Source organism: Eretmochelys imbricata, chromosome 9 (genome assembly GCF_965152235.1).
Source record: "Eretmochelys imbricata isolate rEreImb1 chromosome 9, rEreImb1.hap1, whole genome shotgun sequence".
Classification (NCBI taxonomy): domain Eukaryota; kingdom Metazoa; phylum Chordata; order Testudines; family Cheloniidae; genus Eretmochelys; species Eretmochelys imbricata.
In genome coordinates this window covers 80,510,229-80,532,442 of record NC_135580.1, presented here as the reverse complement: position 1 = coordinate 80,532,442, position 22,214 = coordinate 80,510,229, and the positions used below count along the sequence as shown (strand labels likewise).

The window sequence follows — 22,214 nt, the reverse complement described above, 5'->3', positions numbered from 1 at the left end:
ACCTTGATATGCAAAGAATCTCCAAAAAAGCATTTGCGATATTTGCAAACTAACTATTTTGCACTGGGAAGAAATGCACATTACCTTGCAAACAGGTACACATGAAGGCAACTGGTTAAAAATCCACATGCTAATTAAAGCACTCTGTATTTGGGAAGAAATCTAAAAATGATGAAAATGGGAAGACAGACAATAAGATAAAGATAGAGGGCTGATTTTGTTCTCCCACTGGTGTAAATGAGGAGCAGGGCCGTCTTTACCCATACGCAAAGTAAGCAGCTGTGTGGGGCACCAAATTTCCTGGTGCCTTGTGCAGCTGCATGCTGCTCCAGCCCCTGCTCTGGATCTTCCCCAGGGCCCCTGCTTCATCCCACCTCTTCCCCGCCCCCACTCCCCTGAGCTCTGCAGCAGGGCCGGGCCTGCACTCACTGGTGGCGGAAAGTGCAGCGAGCCGGCCCCAGCCACGTTGCCGGTGAGTGCTGGGGGGTGGTTCCACCCTGCCCCCCCACTCAGAAGAGTGCCCCCTCCCCCCCCCTGCAGCGGGGCTGTGTAGGGCCCCAGAATAGCTAGGGACAGCTCCGATGAGGAGTGTCACATTTCAGAGCAATTGCACCTGTATTTCCCCTCAGTGGTCCTGCAAGGGCATCCACTCTCAGGCTTCCGGATTCCATGGCTATTTCCTCTCTTGGGTTGAGACCAACATCTCTCTCCCTTCTGACCAGGGTATTTCCAGGTTGCACAGTTCCCTGTCTTCACTGTGTTATCCACAGCAAACGACAGTTTGCCTGAGCAGGCCTGCTTGTTTTTTATTCTGACGTGGTTAACCACACACTTCTTTCTAAGCACGGCTATTTTATCTTAAGGTAAAAGCATTAAGAGAAAACATGTTAAAAACAATAAAATAACCTACATGCGTGCAAATAAGCCTACCAGAGATCACCCCAACCCTAACATGGACTCTGGCAGGAGCAGTCCTTCCAAACCCCACCCAAAAGGGTTTCCTTGGGGTTCCAAGTATCTCACAACTTCAGCTCAGAACAAGCATACAGTCTTATATGGCCTCAGTAGGGCCAGTCCTTCCAACACTTCCCTAAAGATTGGGGCCCTCTGTGCTGGATCAAGAAGAAGGACCTGAGCCTGTATAAAACCAGGCTATTTATCCAAAAATCCTTTCTTTGTCGGTTGGTCCCTGGAGAATTGAGTTTAAACTAGTACGTGTGAACCTCTCCAGGGGCTGGCTTCAAAGGCACTGATAACCAGAGCAATTAGCATCCCCCTCCTTCTAGAGGAGTTACATACAATCCACAACAACACATACACAATTGCATTTTTAATATAATGGACGCCAAAGGTATTAAACCTAATTCAATAGGTTTAATTTAATTCAGTAAAGTTTATCTTAATTCCATAAGATTTGTCCAGGATGTTGCGGAATATTGTTCAGTCTGTCACAAGCAGTAACTCTTTTGAATTTAGTGGAATTATACCAGTGTAAGGTAGAGGAGACTCAAACCTAAGGAACCCAAGGACATGGAGGTGCAGGCAGAGACAGTTATTTTGAAGACAGCTTAATACTGGAACAGGGAACTCACTGTGCTTTGTTATTGACCCAGTTTGGTTGCCAGTTGCTGCTTGATAAACAGATGACATATAGATTTCAGTTGAACTTGCCAGAGAAATTGATACAATGTATATAGCATGAACATCATGAATTTAGCTATGCAATTTCCAAAAGAAGGCGGCATCGTACTCTCCGGAAATGTTTGGCATGCTGAAAAATCACTGACATTGCATTACATATTCTTGAGCTCACAAACGTTACCATTAAAATCACTCTCTGAAAATCATCCTTGTTCCCCCCGCCCATTATTTTCCCATCAAGGTTTAAAAAAAAAAAAAAAATTGTTTGATGGTGTGTTTATGTTTCCTCATCCAGAAAGGCGAGTCTATCATCATTTTGGAGTTCTGGTGGGAGGAAGTGGCTGCACTTTCCTATGGATTTTAATGAGCTCCTCAAACCAATTTTAGGACTGTCTTATTTGAATTATGATCTGCTTTGTGTCTCATATTTTGTTTAATTACACTGTAATCATAAGATGAGAAGGATCCAAAAGCATCTTACAGTCTATATATGCCCTTCCCATTGAAATGTAGCCAACTGTGAGGATGAACATGTGTGTCAGCTGTTTAACAGCATATAGGACATTAGGACAAAAAGGAAATAATATATCCACTTGAAAGTGCAAATTAAAATTAGGAAAGCACGATATAATTACTCAGCTTGGAATCTGGGGCTACTCACCAAGCCTAATACCCAAATCCTTGTAAAAACAGACTTGGGATCCTTAGTGATCAAAGTGGTAAAGTATCTTATTGTTTTAAGTCTCATCTAAAGTCAACGCTTTCAGCAGCATAATGTCCTCTACCACCACATGGAGGCAACAGATTTGTACTGACATGGAGCAAAAAATGCTAATTACTTGATCTATCACTTCCTTCAGGACCAGTGCTTTCCTTGGAAGTCTCTCATCCACATACTTACCAAGACTGATCTAACTTTGCCTATTGTCAAGGTTCCTTCCCCACTCTGAACTCTAGGGTACAGATGTGGGGACCTGCATGAAAAACCCCCTAAGCCTATTTTTACCAGCTTAGGTTGAAAATTCCCCAAGGTACAAACTATTTTACCTTTTGCCCTTGAACTTTATTGCTGCCACCACCAAGCATCTAACAAGGAAAGAGCCCGCTTGGAAACGTCTTTCCCCCCAAAATCCTCCCAAACCCTACACCCCCTTTCCTGGGGAAGGCTTGATAAAAATCCTCAGCAATTTGCATAGGTGAACACAGACCCAAACCCTTGGATCTTAAGAACAATGAAAAAGCAATCAGGTTCTTAAAAGAATTTTAATTGAAGAAAAAACAAAAAGAATCACCTCTGTAAAATCAGGATGGTAAATACCTTACAGGGTAATCAGATTCAAAACAGAGAATCCCTCTAGGCGAAACCTTAAGTTACAAAAAGATACAAAACATAGGAATATCCATTCATTCAGCACAACTTATTTTATCAGCCATTTATACAAAACAGAATCTAACGCATATCTAGCTAGATTACTTACTAAGTTCTAAGACTCCATTCCTTTTCTGTTCCTGGCAAAAGCCTCACACAGACAGAGAGAACCTTTGTTTCTCCCCCCCTCCAGCTTTGAAAGTGTCTTGTCTCCTCATTGGTCATTGTGGTCAGGTGCCAGCAAGGTTATCCTAGCTTCTTAACCCTTTACAGGTGAAAGGGTTTTTCCTCTGGCCAGGAGGGATTTAAAGGTGTTTACCCTTCCCTTTATATTTATGACACCTATAAAAGCTGGCACGATCACAATACAAGACAGTATGGCTGCTTCTAAAAAGGAAGTTTACCTTTTTCACAAAATATTGTAGCCCCTCCCCCATCCCATTCTCTAGCTCAGAGGTTCCCAAACTTGTTCTGCCGCTTGTGCAGGGAAAGCCTCTGGCGGGCTGGGCCGCATCCGCAGGTTCGGCCGATGGCGGCTCCCAGTGGCCGCAGTTCGCTGCTCCAGGCCAATGGGAGTGGGTGGAAGCGGCGGCCCTCGGCCCGCGCCACTTCCAGCAGCTCCCGTTGGCTGGGAGCCACGATTGGCCGAACCTGCAGATGCGGCAGGTAAACAAACCAGCCCAGCCCACCAGGGGCTTTCCCTGCACAAGCAGCAGAACAAGTTTGGGAACCACTGCTCTAGCTCAATGGAAATAGCACCCTACTGTGTCTTCTTTCTGCCAGGCAGAGCATAATTAAAAACAGACACCTGCTAGTCACTCCATTACTTTTACTGTAATAAAATGATTCTTTTTTATGTGCAGTGGCTCATGACTGGAGTTCTAAATATTTTTTACCATGGAGTCCCTATTCCCTTCTGCCTGGCACCAAATACTTATGCAATTAAGTCACTTAATTTTAACAAGGAGCATGTCCTTCAGCCAAATAGTCCAGTCAAGATGACATAAACTGCATGTTTCTATAGCCTCCAGAATATGAATAATTCCTTATTTTCAAGATTTAAATAATTCTATAAAATTCAATGTTTACCCATTAGAAAAATTCTTCAGTTTCTCACTAACACCAATCTGTAAAATTTTTGTTCCATTTCATCTTGCGGCACCATTTAATTCCTGTCTACTTAAACCTGTATAATAATGATGGCTATTAATATTTCATTTGTGTGCACAACTTCTGATCCGCCATGGACAACTGCCAGTCTCAAACAGCACTAAGCCGCAGACCAGTCCATTTCCTAATTGAAGATATGGATTAATGGGAATTGAAACCACCATTTTCAAATGCAGCAAGCCCTCTGCAGTAACCCCTCAGAGAGGGACATATTCCATATCATTTTCTGGGCAATATTTTTAAGTTAAGCATTCTGTTCAATGATTTACAGAGTCTGGGTGCTACTTGGCAGCACTTTCAATGTCTGTGCTGATAAAGAAAAAAGTATTGATATTTTTAACTCTAAACACTTATCTCTCAGATTTCAAATATTTGAGTTCTAAAGTTTCTGGGTGAAAACACCTGCATATATTTCATTAATGAGTTACATAAATTTTACCCATCATCAGAGTATGGTATAAGGCCAGTCCACCACTGGGTAATGAATTTCATTATGAGAGCCCAATTAGTTCTATCCACAAAGTTAACTGGATTACAGTTACCTAGGAAATGCACACACCTATCAAGTATGGATTCATATGCAGCCCTATGGTTAAAAGGGATATTGCAGTTTTAATGAATAGAGACATCAGAAAGCATTTACCTGTACTAAGACATTCAACAATTGTGTTAAATTTAAACATAACGTATGATGAAGAGATGAGCTGCAGTAAAAGCCTGTCAACGTTTCTCACACAACACTATTTATGGTTCTGTATAGAAACAACTCCAGTACATTAGTGGTAGCAAATCTTAATATCCTCTGACACAACTGGGTTGGGCCATCTATTAGCATCTTCAAATCCTTTAGAAACAAATACTAGTTCAAATAATATGCTGTTCAAAATATGAACTTCCTAGGCATCAAATGGTACATTACAATGATAAACTGACCTGTTTAAGAAAGACAAAAAAAAAAATTAAATAAATAAAAATTATTTGTACCCTGGACTTCAAACCATGTGAAGACCATACTTTCCCTGAATAAATGTCAAAGGAATAAACCTGTGAGAGTAATATATTTCATGCACCAAAATTATGAATTTAAAAGGGATTGGGAAGATCAGGAGATTGAAATTAAACTTCAGAATCTTTCATCTCTAGGAAATCAATTCAAATTCTGACCAAGTTAGTAACCTAAAGTCATTACCTATTTTCATAAAAATAGGTAATGATCAGTGAGAAAGTGTTGAATTGTGGGGGACAGTGTTTAGTGGTGAACTGTAAGGATCTATCAGTTTTTGTTTTATTTGACATCTTAATTAGTGATCTGGAAGAAACTGTGAAGAGGTTGGCCTAAACTGGTGATGATTTATGTCCCAGAGCAAGAAAACAGGAAGCCTATCTTAAATTATTCCAGATTGTGTTCTTATTCATTTTCGAATCTTGCTATGCTCTTAGCTTCACTAAACTCCTGAGATGGAAAAACAATAAATAATAGTTGAATCTTTGGATTAGAGATGTATTAGCTCATGGTACAAATTTTCTTCATATAGATGGCAGACCTTTCTGAATATATATATATTTTCTCATTTTCTCATAGTGGACCACAATTATGTGTGTGTTCTCCTTTCACTGTCACACCACCAACTTTCATTTTCTGTCACATGGATTATTTCCCCTCCCATTCACAATCACACAAAATCTCTGTAGCATCTTTAGCAATTTCACAAATGGAAAATAATACGACGAAAGTATGTAATGTAGGTGTCGCTTTTTTGATTTGGCAGGCTGAGTGGAAAGGAGAAGGGCCAGCACAGTGTGAGCGGCCAGCTTCTCTGTACATGCCAACAAATGGTCTGCAGTCCCACAGCCTGAGAACCACTGCTCCAAAGCATTTCCCATCCATCTCCATCTTGCTCTTTACTGTCTCTCTCCAATTATGCAGTCATTAGCCACACTGCGTATCTTGATCTACAGTGGCTAACCTGTCTTTTGTACATTACTCTTTTGTATTACAGCCATGCCCAGAAGCTTCCTTCAGGATCAGGGCCCCAGGGCGCTAAAAGGTGCCCAAGGCGAGACAAACATGGGCGAAGGCGAGGTCCCTACTTTGAGGATCTCAATCTAAACGTGACCCCAACCGCGCAAGCCAAACGCAGCGTGAAGCGTCCATCGGGACGAAACACGCCAACGACATGCTGGGGGGCAGAAGGCCAGGGCCCCCCCAGAAATCCAGCATCTGGGGGTGTATTTTGTCCCACCCCAACCTCCTGGCCCGCACTCCTCTGCTTTGTCTTGACTAAAGCTACGTGCAAACCAAGGGCGGGTTTTCACGGTCAGCCAACTCCAGGGAGCCCGGCGCTGTCAGGCCTGTGCGGACACGGCCCCGGAGCCAGCGGGGGCAGACGGAGGCCGAGCTCCATCCGCTGAGGCAGCCGGGGCCCGCGCCCCGCCAGGCCGCCCCAGGCGCTTTCTCCGTGCGTCGCCGGCCGGCTCGGCGTCCGGGGGCCCCCTTGCCCCGCAGCAGCAGCAGCAGCGGGAGCGGAGCCAGTCGGGCGGCTGGAGAACCGCGGGCAGCGGCCGCGCTCGGAACCCAAGTGCGGGCTGTGGGGAGGCGCCGCCGCCGCCGCACTCGGGGCGGGGAGAGCGGCCGGGCCTCGCTGCCGGGGCAACGGGAGCGGCCTGCAGGAGGAGGTGAGGCCGGGGCTTCCCAGTTCGGAGTCTCGTCCCCCAGACCGGCTCTCCCCTTGCGGGGGCGGGGGGGGACCCAAAGCCCCTCCCCTCCCCGGGTTCTGGGGGCTTCCTCTGCTAGTGGAGGGGGGATTTTCGTGCAGGAGCCTTTGCAATAACATTGGATGCATCTTTGCCGCAGTACGTGCTGGGCTTTTACATCTCTCATGCCCGGTGGGATCAAGCCTGGCTTAGAACTCAAATGGGAAGTGGGCAAGGCAACACTCCAGTTTGCAGGAAGTTGGGTCAGCACTTGGCAGTTCACTGCGGTATTGTCCTTCACTGTGTCCTTCTAGAAGTGCTGCTATGGAAGGGGGTGTGAGCGGGTTGGGATGTGCACAAGAGGATTAATGCAAAGCTTGAGTACACACTGCTGGTCTAAGTCCATCAGTGGATGAGAGCAGCAGGCCACATTCATTATTTCTTCCTTACTCCTGCACTCTGAAGCAACTGGATGTAGGCTGCTTGGTTACATGGACAGAGGAGGCTCTGAAGTTTATCCTGAGCTTGAGAATTCCTGTCCTCGGCCTTGCTGTACTTCACTGTATTTTCCACAAGCAAAGTGCTTTCTTTGTGCTTTTCTCCAATTTTCAGGAATATTTATGCTATATAAAGATCCTTCAGCTCATTTAGGAAGAATTGGGATGGTAATAGCAATGTATTCCTGATCAATTTCCAATTTGGGTCACTGCATTCTGCCTCCCTGTATTTTCCCTTCACTTTCAATTGAGTGCAGTGCTTATCACTTAATGTCCTAAAATGTTGGATAATTTAGCTGTGAATTGCCCTATCCCACCCCAGAGTTGGCTGCTTTTTCAGTCATGGGGCAAACGATCCCCTTATAGTTTGCTCTGAGATCCTGGAGAAAGTATATATTATGCACTGAAATTTTCAATCTGCTTTTCTCCTAATGGCACATCTTTTCCTTCCCTTTTTAATAGCTGCCTTTTTATTTCTAATAAGAACTACAGCTAGAATTTGAATAATCAGAATTATAGATCCCTAATATGTATTTTTCAGTGACAATTTAGTAGCTCTTATTACATGCAAATATATGGGTTGTTTTCCCCTGCACACACAGGATAAAAAAAATATTAGAAACATCATTATCTGTCAGATTACAGGAGTGTCTAGGAAACACCCCCACATGACATGCCCTCAACAATGTTCTTCCCCTCTCTCAGCTACCAAACCATCTTACAATGCCTAATGTAATTACCTCTCAACCACCTCCACACTGCCAAACAGTTCTGCAGCCCTTATTCAGCCCAGGGGTACTAAACATTTCTGCAACACTTAATGACAAACACCCCCTAAATCCAGTATATTTTTGATGGTAACTTACAACACCAACTTAACCAGTAGAAAGCATCCCCATTCCTGACGGCCATACTACCAAATCCTGACACGTCCAAGTCCTCCTGATCACAAGCAGCCTCCTCTGCTCTTTGTCACTGTCTTTTTTCTATTGGGGTGTTTAGAATTGTACACGATATCCTAGGTGCAATGTTACCAATATCACACAAGGAAAAACTATGGCCTCCATAACTCACCACATGGTACCTCTGCATTGTGTTTTGGTTTTTTTAAAGAACATCTTAATGCACAATGAGTTGCCAGTTTTCCATGTCTTTGTGAACTTATGTGATGAGCTCTTATTTCTATGTGTGACATAAGCCTAATTAACAAAAATGTGATCTTTGTAAAACCTTCCTTTGCTATAAAATTAGGGAGTGTTTTGAAAGAAGATGTCACTACTAGAATTCCAAGGGGGAAAAGAGTGCAGTCAAAAAAAGCTAACAATACTAGGAACCACTAGGAAAAGGATAGATAATAAGACAGAAAATATTATATAAATCCTTGGTACACCCACACCTTAAATACTGTGTGCAATTCTGGTCACTCCATCTCAAAGAAGATATATTGGAATTAGAAAAAGTACAGAGAAGGCCAACAAAAATGATAGAGGTATGAAACAGCTTCCATAGGAGGAGAGATTAAAAAGACGGACCTTTCAGCTTAGAGAAAAGTAAGGGGGGATATGATATAGGTCTATAAAATCATGATTCATGTCAAGAATGTGAATAAGGAAGTGTTATTTACCCCTTCATATAACATAGCAACTAGAAGTCACCCAATGAAGTTAATAGGCAACATGTTTAAAACAAACATACAGAAATACTTCACACAATATACAGTCAACCTGTGCAACTTGTTGCCATGAAATGTTATGAAGGTCAAAAGTACGTTCAAGAAAGAATTAGATAAATTCATGGAGATTAGGTCCATCAGTGGCTATTAGCCAAGATGGTCAGGGATGTAACCCCAAGTTCTGGGTGTCCCTAAGCCTTGGACTTCCAGAAACTGGGACTAACTGACGGGGAGTGGATCTCTCAATAAATAGCCCTGTTCCGTTCCTAGCCTCTGAAGCAGCCGGCTCTGATCACTGTTGGAAGACAGGATACTGCGCTAAATGGACCATTGTTCTGACCTAGTATGGCCATTCTTATATTCTTAGGAAGTAGACTGAAATGAGTGATGTAAATTTTGTTCCCTTCCATCCAACAAGTTACATACCCTGCAAGCAGAACGCACTTAGGCCATGTTTACACTAGTGAGCTTACATCGGCACAGCTGTGCAATTGCTCATGTAGCTGCTCTGTACAGATGGGAGAGAGCTCTCCTGTTGACATAATTAAGACACCACCAGTGAGTGGCAGTGGCTATGTTGGCAGGAGAGCTTCTCCCGCCGAGATAGAAAACCCAGCGTGGGCAACACTGATGGTGTAACTTATGTCGCTCAGAGGGGTGTTTTTTCACACCCGTCGGCGACATAAGTGATACCGCCAAAAGTGCTAGTGCAGACATAGCCTTAGTCTATGATTGTGCAAGTTAATTTGCTGACAGTAGTTCATCATTGGAAACGTACTGCCGCTAAGACTGCAAGTGGTCCCGGTGCTGGTGCCAACAGAACAGTGTTGCTAAGAGATGTCCAGAGTAGTGCCGGGTGGTAAACAGTTTTCCTATTCTACATAGGAATGAACTTGAAATCTTTAGAAGCTTTTTGTGAAAAACAAGAACAAGAACCCCTCCTTCACTCATTAGCTAATAGCTCACTGGTTAAGGAACTACTTATTTGGTATGTGGGAGACCCTGGCTCAAATCCCTGCTCTGCCTGGGTCAAGTCCTGCTCTAAATTACACGGAGCAGAGATTTGAATCAGGGTCTTCCTCACCCTGGGTGAGTACCCCATTCACTAGACAATTGGCTATTCTGGGGTTAAATTCCATCCTGGACCTGAAAAACCTTTCCTGATGAGTGTTTCATTGAAGCTGGTACATTCCTGCAAGAAAAATTTGATTTCAACAAATCAATATTTTTCAGTTAAAAACACTAAATCAAAAATTTCCTGAATAGCTCTAGTTCAGAACATGTGGTTTGTGAAATCCATTTCCAAATGAGAAATATACTAATTATAGTATCATAGTTTGTGATAGAGCTTTAAAAAAAAATAGTTCTTCCTGCACAGGAATTCAGGAACGACAGGTCTTTGAATGTTTCTTTTTCTTTATTTCAAACACTAATCTACATAGCAAACAGTTTCTTCCCTGATTTTACTTGCTAGTGCTTTAAATAGTTTGAGAATGTGCTGGCCCATTTTAGTGTATATTACTGCCTGAGAAGAGAGCACCTCTTTTCCTCGGGTTTTCCTCTAGAATCCTTCCCATATTCTTTGGCCTCATGTTACAACACCTTTTATTGTCACTTCTGTAGCTGGCCAAGGGAGTTACTACAGAGCAATTCAAACCATATCACCTCCATGATTCCTTCCTCCCAAAGCCCTTAATAGAGAATTGAGCCTGCTGTTTGCAAAAGCGAGTATATATCTGCTACATCCTCATTATACTACACAAGACCTGCTGTAGTAGGAGCACATTTACTTTGGTCTGAAGTCTGTTTAGCTGTAATTTTGGCTTTCCAGTGTATTCCAGCTTTGTGTGAAAGGTTGCTGCTAATACTTAATTCAACTTGTTTAGTAACTTACCACTTTGTACTGTAAAGACAAGGTGATGTTGGTTACATCTGATGTTATGAAGTGATTTCCAGCTCAGCCAATCCATCATTATGCTGTATTCCTCCAGTTCCTTCCCCTTCTACCTTCTATGCCTGCTGTGGCTGAAGCTTCTCTTAACACCAAGATATTAGGTAAGTGTGTGTGTTAGAGTACTAATTGACTTCCAGCTTGCATTTCTTATTGTTATCCTCCCGTGGTCTTGAACTCAATAACCAGTTTCAATCCTGCATTAATGCTGCGGTAACAAGCAGAAGAATTACATTAATGTTTATTAATATTAGACGTTTAGATCAGAAAGTTCTTTTGATTGTTGGACCAGCCTAAAAGCAAAATAGAAACCCTTTTACAATCTGACATTGAGACCCTATCCTATTGCCTTCATAACCTATTCATCATTATGGCAGCCACTAACAGATCCAGTAGATAATAGGCTGTGAAACACTAATTTGCACTTCCATAAGTAGCTCTTAAAGCTTAATTCATTACAAACCATCCTAAATTGAGCCTCACAACCTCCATATGTGATATTTTACAGATAGGCAGGCCAAAGCCTAGGGCTTAATTTCAGAGGTGCTGAATACTGGCAGTTTCTGTCAAAGTTAGTTGGAGTTGAAATAGAGCATCTTTGAAAATCTGCCCATAAGGGCCATACATTCAAAAGTATTTAGGTGCTTTAATACCCAATTAAGTGCCTAAGTGGGATTTTCAAAAGCACCTAAGAAGATTAAGTATCTAACATCAGTGGAAATTAATACTAGTTTGGTGCCTACGTTGCTTTGGCACTTCTAAAAATCCCACTGCATCTTTATGTGCTTAGATGCCTTAGAAATTCTGGCTTTTACCAAGCTCACAGTGAGTCGAGCATACAGAACTGCAAATAGAACCCAGGAGTCCTACTCTAGACACTAGGGCCCACAATGGGACTTAGGCAATGTAGCACTCAGCATCTTGGTGCCTAAAAGCTAGAAACTCACAGGAACAGCACTAAGAAAAGGAGTACTTGTGGCACCTTAGAGACTAACCAATTTATTTGAGCATAAGCTTTCGTGAGCTACAGCTCACTTCATTGGATGCATGCTGTGGAAAGTGTAGAAGATCTTTTTATGCACACAAAGCATGAAAAAATACCTCCCCCCACCCCGCTCTTCTGCTGGTAATAGCTTATCTAAAGTGATCACTCTCCTTACAATGTGTATGATAATCAAGTTGGGCCATTTCCAGCACAAATCCAGGTTTTCTCAACCCCCCCTTCCCCCCCACACACAAACCCACTCTCCTGCTGGTAATAGCTTATTTAAAGTGACCACTCTCCTTACAATGTGTATGATAATCAAGGTGGGCCATTTCCAGCACAAATACAGGGACAGCACTGTGATCCACAAAGCTTGAGTTAGGTGCCTTGGCTTCCTGCTCACCAGGCTACAGAGGATACGTCTACACTGCAATAAAAATATCTGCGGCACCGTGTCTCAGAGCCTGGGTCAGTTGACTTGGGCACAAAGGACTCTGGTTGGAGCCTTGGCTCTGAAACCCCATGAGAGGGTAGCGTTTCAGAGCCTGAGTTCCAATCTGAGCCCAAATGTCTATACTGATATTTTTAGCCTGCAACTCCAGTCAATTGACCCTAGTTCTGGGCTGCGATGCCTTGAGTTTTTTATTGAAGTGTAGCCGTACCCAGAGGCATTCTCACTTTCTTTCTCTCTGGTCTAATGACTATTAAAGTATTTATCTACAGTGGAACAGTCATTGAAGCAGAGAGAGATTGACTCTGTAGCCTAGAAGTGAGGGCAGCCAAATGGGAAATGGGAGACCAAAGTCCAGTCCCTAATCCCCCTTCTCCAGTCTCTCTTTCTTTAGAGACATTGGAACAGTGTCAATAGGAGAGATTGAGGGAGTCCCCACATCAGAATACCATATAGTCAGTGGTTAGAGTATTCACCTAAGAGGAAACCCCTCTTCAAATCCTTACTTCCCTAGTTAGTGGATTTCTCTGGGGCTTAGGCAGGAGATAGGCATCCAGACACCAAGAGCAATGCAGCAGCATGCATGTCCAGAGAGAGAAACTTAGGTGTTGAGTGAATTTAGGCACCTTCAAAGTTTGGCAAGAGTTTTGTGGATTGCAGTAGAGCTTAAAAGTGGGACTAAGGTGCATAAACCTCAAATTTAGGCACGTAAATCCAGGGTTTGTGGATTGGGACCTACTGTCAGGAGCCACGGCATGGGAAATCATGTCCAATGGTTAGAGCCATAGGCTGTCAAGCCTGAGGGGTCAAGCCAGAATCAGTAACCAGGATCCAGAGCCAAGGGTCCAGTTGGAGTCAATAGCCAGGAATCAGAGCCCAGTGTCCAGCCAGAGTCAAATAGCCAGGAATCAGAGAGCTGACTGAGGAGGTAGGAACAAGGGGGTCTATTTCAGTAGCAGATCAGAGATTTGCCTTGATGCACAGACTGTTTCTTGGTATTCTCTCTAGGCCTAAATAGTAGGTCTGGGCCAATCAGAGGTGACAGGAGGAGCTGCCAGTTATCTCTACCATTGGTGGTACTTCGCTGGATGTATGGTGCATTGACAGTAACATTGCTGAGTCTGCCTGTTAGCAGGTGGAAGCACTGACCCCGAAGCCCTGTAGACCCATGGTTAAGTCCGACAAATCCCCACACCTAGATCATACTACTTCTCTGCTGATTTTTAATTTTAAAAGGAAGCAAACAAAATATTTCAGCAAAATTAAAACAACATTTAGAGTTTAGGGAAAGATATTTCTTGCCATATGAACTTTCAAGAGTCCCATATTGAGCTCATATAAGAACTGTTTTGACTGCTAAAATAATGTTTGGGGATAGTATCTCAGGAATTTATTGTCTATGGGTTTAGAACTATTTTTGCATTATTAGCTCATTCAGATTTGACAGTAGAAATAATGACAGACATGGCTGCAGGAGGTGGACATTTGTGTTCTGAAGTATGGGGGAACAGGAGCAGCAGCTATTATTGATCAGATCATCATTCAGGGACACATACCATAAACCAGTGCAATGCCATTGAAGTCAGTGTGTTCCCAAGTGGCAGAATTTGGCCCTTAGTGATATGTAGGGTTTGTTTAATTAGGTACTACAGAAAATTCTTTCCTGGGTGTCTGGCTGGTGAGTCTTGCCCACATGCTCAGGGTTTAGCTCAGGGATCGGCAACCTTTGGCACATGACCCACCGGGTAAGCCCCCTGGCGGGCTGGGCCAATTTGTTTACCTGCCGTGTCCACAGGTTCAGCCGATTGCACCTCCCACTGGCCGTGGTTTACTGTTCCAGGCCAATGGGGGCTGCGGGAAGCAGTGCAGGCTGAGGGATGTGCTGGCCATGGCTTCCCGCAGCCCCCATTGGCCTGGAGCGGCAAACCACGGCCAGTGGGAGCCACGATCGGCTGAACCTGTGGATGTGGCAGGTAAACAAACCGTCCCGGCCCTCCAGGGGGCTTACCCAGGCGGGCCGCATGCCAAAGGTTGCCGATTCCTGGTTTAGCTGATCACCATATTTGGGGTCTGGAAGGAATTTTCCTCCAGGGCAGATTGGCAGAGGCCCTGGGGGTTTTTCGCCTTCCTCTGGAGTGTGGGGCATGAGTCACTTGCTAGAGGATTCTCTACACCTTGAAGTCTTTAAACCATGATTTGAGGACTTCAGTAGTCAGACATAGATTGGGGTTTATTACAGGAGTGGGTGGGTGAGATTCTGTGGCCTGCATTGTGCAGGAGGTCAGACTAGATGATCATAATGGTCCCTTCTGACTTAAAGTCTATGAGTCGAGGTAGACTCGTATATGTTTACTTTGGCAAGCTGATGATATTAGCTAATACCTGGATGTGACTTGGTATCAGGTCAGATACTTTCTTATGTATGTTGTAACTGTATACTTAGGATTGAGGACAGATGAAAGAATCCTAGAGGATTTACATCACAAAGATTATTATCCAGCTTGTCTCAAACAAAATGCCATAGGTGATGTTATCAATACACCGTTCCCATAAGTTTGTTTTTTTTTTTTTTTTACATAAACTGTTCAAGGTACATGATAACATTGACAGAGGTAACACTTTTAGAGAGGTATTAAGTCTCTGATCTTGTACCCATAGGCTTGCAACATGACCCATATAAGATGGATTTACAAATATATTTCTGTTTAGAAATTACAAATGCCTGTATCTAGACGAGGTTGAGATTAATCACACCATTCAGCCAACTATAATATATCCTTTTTTTTTTTTTTTTTTTTGCCCTGATCCTCCGCTATGGAACTCAGTGGGAGTTTTGCCATTAGCTTCAGTGAGAACAAGATCAAGCCCTTTGTATTCTGGTCTTCTGTTCAATGTTAGCTGAAGTTTAGGAGTATACTTAGAATATTGAATGCAACACATAATTTGGAAATTAAATCTCTATGTTGCAGACTTTTGCTGTTGATTATGTGGGGTCTGATCCTGCAGTCCTTATGCAGGGAAAATTTCCATTGAGGTCAAAGATGGCAGTTACATGTGTGTCTGAATGCAAAGTTAAATAATATGGGTGAAATCCTGTTTCAGCTGCAGTCAGTGGCAAAACTCCTATTGGTTTTAATGGATCCAGGATTTCACCTTATGTACGTACTGCAAACTGAAGCATTCTAATTAGCTGTGTGTCACTGTGTTAGTTGTGTATCTGTGTTTTGCTCTCTTATTGTACCAACTTAATGTTTGTATGCAGTGTAGAGTTTAAGTGTAGGCCCTGATCCTGTAAATACCAATGCTAGTGCATAAATTTAAGCACCTGAATAGTCCTGGTGACTTAAAAAAAAAAAAAAAGTGTCAGAAGAAAACAGCACTTATATACATAATTGGTCAAGGATACATTTTAAAAACTTGATCTTGCTTATTTTATCCTCTTCCACTAGGATAGTGACCTACCCATTATTTCCTTATTCATGAAAATCTTTGCTCCAGTATATATTTTGGGTACTCCGTGAGACTACTCATGCTTAACATTTAAGCACCTGCAAATTTGCAGGATTAGGGCCTTAGTCATTCATTCCAGCATTCTTCCTTTACAGGAGTTATTTTTTGTGAATCTGTTTTCAAATGTTGCCATCATTATAAAGACTTTGTTCACAGAATAAATCATTTTAACATGGGAGTACCTGTCCTCAGAACCTTTAGCCTCAGATAAAGAAAAATAATGACTTTCTCTCCAAGGAACAATTGTTTTGTTAAATTATAATCTTTTTTTCAATAAGAGTTTGAGCTGTATTTAAATAGAGATTTGCCTTTTTTTTTTATTTGACTTGGGCATTTGAAGTTTGGAACTGATCTGTTTTATATGAATGAACAAGAAATGTAAATTGGATCTAGAATGGATGGCAATTTTTATTGCTCAAGAAATGTGGGATTAATATTTTATTAAACAACCTAAATTAAAGACTAGGGAAGGAAGAGTACCTGTAAGTACTTTATCATGTGGAGACATTTGTAGGCATAAAAAATACTCTGATCAGGCTGCTTCTAATTCCCTGTTTGCTATGCTATAACAGTACCTAAATTGAGCAGAGCGTTTCCATGATTAGAATAGAGGAAATGATGGTAAATACATAATCCTAATGAAAGAGGATAAAGTAAGCACATTTGATACTTTAAAATGTATCAATGACCAATTATGTATGTGAGTATTGTTTTCTTCCTGCAGTTTGGGTTTTTGGGTTAGTTTTTCTGTTTGTTCATTTTCTTTTTTCAGATCTGGAATAAATCCCCATTAATTTGAGTGTATCAAGTGTTAGTTTGAGTGTGTCAAGCAGTTGATGTCTTTAATGTTTTCTTTCTAATTTTCAAAACATAAAGCTGAGTAGTCCAAGGAAGCTTTGTATTTCTGAGTGGCCAGTGAGAGGGAGAAAAATTCACACAGCAACATAATTTCAATTTCTTGGTCACTTTTTCATATTCATATGAAAAAATTTTACCCACAATTTAGTGTAAATTCTTAACATTAATTCTTAATACCACGGTTGCATGGTTTCTTTTTAAAGTCCTGTTATGAAAGCTAAACTATCATAAATTATGCTAGAGAAGGCAGTCATCATAAAGGGTGATAGCCTGAATTTCTTACTTAGGGCTACAACCTTGTTTACATTGAGTAATACATTACTCCAGGAATAGCGCTTCTATGAGTAAGGTTGGTAAAATGTGGTTGTCTGTTTCTACTCAGGCAAAATGTCTATTGATTTCAGTGGGAATTTTGCCTAAGTAAGGAATTCATAATTTGGCCTAAGTCTATTCATATGCCTGTGAAAAGTATTAAAAATAGAAATCTAGCTAATTTGACAAATTGTCTGGTTCTGCACATTTTTAGAAATTAAATGACATTTTCTTATGGTAGTTTTGATACCAATAGACTTCAAGTATATAGTTTAATCTTTTGTGAGCAACTACAGCGATAAGCCACATTTTGTACAGTTATGGCTAAAGTAATGAGCTGTACTGATCTGCAGTAGTAGGTTAAAGGGTAATGTACATCTGCAATGATGTTAAAATAAAATCACTTAAATTTTGCTATATTGCAAATTCCTGAAATAACTATTTCAGACTCATATTTTGAGACTGAACTATACCTTGTGCACACGCGCTCACACACACACAGAGAAGGCTGTAACAACTATTTGTAACTTGACTGAGTAAATTGCATGGATGATTTACAGACCAGTAGTCCAGTTGAATCTTTCTAAGAGCCATGTGTTACCAAATCTGTTATGGGTTTTTCTTCTTATTATTATTTTTAGTATTCCACTTTGGTGACCATCCGGATTGAATACTCAGTGCTTTGAAGAGGAGTAGATGGACTCAGGCCAGAGTTACAGCACTACTCTTTCAGATTATTCTGAGGATACATTTGAATCCTTCAGTGAGGAAGAGGAGGAGGAGGAAGCCTGCAGGCAATATGAGAGTGAACCGTTTGAATCTTATTATTCCACAGTGGAGTTGGAGTGGCCTGCTGCTGTGTCAGATATATCTGAAAGCGTAAGGCAGTCAGCAAGCCAGGATGATGAAGGTACGCAAGGTTTCTGTGCATTTGAGTCAGTCCTCCATTCAATTTTGAAATTACACAGAAGGGCTCAGATCAGGAAAAATAAAATTAAAAAATTAAAATTACATCCAATTTTCTTGCTGTGCACAGCAACAGAAGCTTCAAAACATTGGCTTCCTCAGCCAGATCTGTAAATTTTGCTGAAACAAGACTTAATCAAGGTGTATAAGAGGAGGTATAATGTACCAAATTGGTTGTTTAGGTATGGAAGCCCTTATTCAATCTTTCTGTGTGCTGGAGTGTTATTGGTAGGATAAATCAGTCTTAAAGATACCTTGACTGAATTTCCGTATCAGAAAAATAGTTAGACTGTAAAATAGTTTCCCAAGAGAATTATGGAAGCTCCATCACTAGGGACACTTAAAAGTAGACTGGAGGAAGACCTGAAAATGTACTGTTGTTGTAACCATGTTGGTCCTAGGATATGAGAGAGACAGGGTGGTTGAGATAATATATTTTATTGGACCAATTTCTGGTGGTGGAGCAGAGAAGCTTTCGAACTTTACAGAACTCTTCTTCAGGTCTGATCTGGAGAAGAGCTCTGTGTAGCTCGAAAGCTTCTCTCTTCCACCATGAGAAGTTAGTCCAATAAAATATATTACCTCATCTACCTTGTCACTCTAAAACTATATGTAACATTAACAAACCTACAGCAGGTAAGGGTAAAAGAAGCAGAGGGAGGGGGATAAAACAACTGACCTAATAGGGGTGTCTTCCCTCTTTGACATTTTGGTAGTGTTCCCCATCCTCTTGCAGTCTCCTTTTCTACCCTTTTGTTTAGTCTTGGAGGTACAATGATGACTTCAAGCCATTGATCAGCTGCTATTTTTAAACCTGTCACATTCTCTTGGTGTAAGGGTTTGTCCACTCTAAGATAAATAATTTTTTAAAAAAATGTGTTAGCTAAAGTGGTTTAACTAACATCTTTTAAAAACTAATATAGACAGAGTAAGTTGCTTTTTAACTTGTAGTTATTTATGTCATAACCCAGCCTCCCACTTTGGGTTCACCTTGTCTGGCTAACAAATGTTAAAATATAGTTAACCCTGTCTGAACTAGAATTTTAAAGTGTGTGAGTTTAAAACATTAGCTAACATATGCCTTTTATCCTAGTGCTCCTTAAGGTACATCTACACTGCAATAAAAGATCCAGGGCATAGCCATGGCTGGCTTGGGTCAGCTGGCTTGGGCTTGGGGGACGCAGGCTGCAAGGCTAAAAATTGAAGTGTAGACGTTCAAGCTGGGGCTGAGGTTAGAGCCTGGGCTTTGAAACCCCTAGAGAGGGTGAGTCTCAGAGCCCAGGTTCCAACCCAAGCCCGACCATCTACACTACAATTTTTAGCCCTGTAAACTTGAGTCAGTTGATCCGGGCTCTGAGACTTGGGGTTTTTTTTGACTACGGGTTTGTTATTGCAGTATAGACGTACCCTTAGTGTCTTTCCTTCCCTCCCTGACCCAACAATATGTTTGACCTTTCTCTTTACAAAAGTAATTTGCACTGCTACAGTTAAGGATCCAGCATAAAAATTATTTAGGCATGAAAGCTCCTTACTATAGGCCAATTATTGCCCTTGGATTCACATCTCTTAAATGGATATCGTGCACCCAAGGGCAGAATTTAGCCTTATAGATCAATGTGTCAAAGATCTGCGTAATGAGATAATGTTTGCTTTGGTGACTTGTTTATGCCACATTATGTAAGTGTCGTCTTCTTCTAGCCTTAGTTCCATATGTTTAGGGTCAGCTCTTCTAGTCCTTCCATCTGGGAAATGCCCTAGTTCATATGGGGCATATTAAGGACTCATTTAATTGATTTATTTGGCAGTTTTACAGCCAGCTGCCAGCCTGACACCATTCCTCGTCCTTTTTCAACCAGCCTTGGGACCAGATACAGTGGAATTTAAGTGAATTGTCTGATATGTTACATTTAGTGACTTGGTTCTGGATCTCTGTTTTCATAGTGTATACATTTTAATAAACTATTCCTTTTTCTGCAGAAGGTTTTTTTTAAAGTACTCTTTATACAGCCAGAACAGCATATCTAGAGGAATCATCATCCAGCACACAAAAGTAAAATATGGCAGAAATTGACTGGTTAAAGGAATACATATAAAAAGTGAGACAGCCTTTTCTTTTAAAGAATACTTGTTAAAGAGGGGGGAAAATATGCAAGATTTGACAGTTTTCAGCTGTGCGGTATACATGTTTTAGGGCAGGTCTACGCTTAAAATGCTGCATTGGCACAGCTGCGCCATTGTAGTGCTTTAATGAAGACTCTCTGCAATGACGAGAGAGAGCTCTCCCATTGACACAGTTAATCCACCTCCCCAAGAGCTGATAGCTGTGTTGATGGGAGAAGCTCTCCCTCCGACAAAGGGCTGTCTACACCAGGGATTAGGTCGGTATAACTGCATTGAATAGGGGTGTGGATTTTCCAGTGTAAGTCTGTAGTGTAGACAAGACTTTAAAGCAGGGTTAGTTTGCAATGTTTTCCATGTAGCGGAGGGAGGGCCTGCTGAGTCAGATTCTCAAGTGTTGTAACTCTACTGAAATCACCATCAGGTCCCATTGAAAACAGTAGTATTTAAGGGAACTCAGTACGCTGCAGAAGCTGCTCAGCATTCTGCAGATTTGGCCCTAAGTTTCAGTCTCTGAAAGTTTCTCTTTGTGTATCCTATACCAGATTTTTCTGATGTATTTAGAGAAGAAAAATTTAAGATGTTCTTAATAGTCTGTAATAGAAATTAGGTAATTTTTGAAGGTGAAAATCCACAGATTTCCTTCATATGTTCCTGTGGCTTTGAGTTTCTTTTCTTACATTTAGGTAGTGTTCCATTTCACAGAGTGAAATTCAGTAACATCCAGGCAGAGATTTCTTTGACTTCTCCATTTGGTTTTACTTTGTCTCACTTCTGTTCTTTCAGCAATGCATTATTCTAAGCTAACTTATTTTTATAGGTGATCAGTCTGAGTTGTCAGAGTCTGCAAATATAGAAAAAGAGTTGACTGGAAAATGGATCAGCCGTCTCAAAAATAAAGAAGATAACACTAAGCAAGGCAAATCTATCATCAAAACACATACAGGTGAGTTCAAAATCTGTATTAAAATCATTGCTTTTTAAACCTGAATTTTTAATATTTTAGGATGTATATTTTCAAGTCCTATCCAATAAATGAAAAAAAACCACATTTTTTCTTTCATTCCTCCTGTAAGTTTATGTTTTAGAGACACCTCTTTGCCTTCTGCATCTTGTATAAATTTATCTGTGAAATAGTAATATCAGAGACCCCTCAGGCACATTAGTCACTAGAGCTGCGTGACTTTTTTAAATTGAGATTTGACAAAATTTCAATTTTAGTTAAAAAAAAAAAAAAAACCTTCAAAATTCTAATGCATTTTTTTAACCAGCAGCTATAGATCGGGTTAGAATTTTTTTGTTTTTATTTTTTTCAAAAAATTTGTTTCCGTTACATTTTGTTTAATGAGATGTACATTTCCCCCCACCCCTGCAATGGTTATTAGCTGCTCCTAATCTGTGATGTTTTTATTCCTCTCCTGCACTACAGGAGGTAGCAGTGTTCTTGCTTTAAAATGAACAACATAATGGCTTTAACCAAGACAATGTAGTATTATATAAATAGAGAGAAAGGAATGCTATTTGTATGTGTTTGGCATGCCTACAAGTGTGCTCTCTTCAGGGAAAGGTGTTTAAGTCCCTCTCAAATTTTTCTATGGAGGTCAGAGCCTAAGTTCCCTGTAAGCTGCATGGCTGCACGGCTGCACAGCAGAATATTAAGCACTGTGCAGGCGCTCAGGGAACCCGCCCGGGGACCTGCCAAGGGAGGGGTGCCCCTCGCCCAGCCCCCAACCTGCCACAGCCGGAGCGGCCCCCTGGCTCCAACTATGCTGCAGCCTGGGGGAGGGGCACCTATCCTGCAACCCCAGACCTGGAGCTGCCGTGCTGGGGAGAGGCGCCTCTCCTCTCCAGACCAGGTGCTGCTGCTGGGAGAAAGGGTTGGGGAGAGTGGTCTCACCCCTCTGTAGTCCCAGAGCACCCTCCTGCACCCCAAGCCCCTCATCCCCAGCCCCACCCCAGAGCCCACAACCTCAGCCAGAGCCCTCACCTCCTGCACCCAACCCTCTGCCCCAGTCCTGAG

General features: G+C 41.8%; 1 protein-coding gene across 2 annotated transcripts in view; it reads left to right on the top strand.

Annotated features, from left to right (window-relative positions):
- Positions 1-6,667: 6,667 nt before the first annotated feature.
- C9H8orf48 (chromosome 9 C8orf48 homolog) overlaps positions 6,668-22,214 on the top strand; it is a 40,711-nt gene continuing 25,164 nt past the window's right edge. The window contains exons 1-4 of one of the 2 annotated variants that reach the window (XM_077826595.1): positions 7,018-7,033; positions 11,035-11,098; positions 17,752-18,020; positions 21,015-21,140. In XM_077826595.1, the coding sequence (XP_077682721.1) occupies positions 17,807-18,020; positions 21,015-21,140 (340 nt within the window). In that variant the 5' untranslated portion in view covers positions 7,018-7,033; positions 11,035-11,098; positions 17,752-17,806. Of the gene's footprint in view, positions 6,857-7,017; positions 7,034-11,034; positions 11,099-17,751; positions 18,021-21,014; positions 21,141-22,214 lie in introns of those variants that run through there. The other variant, XM_077826594.1, reaches the window with a different exon arrangement.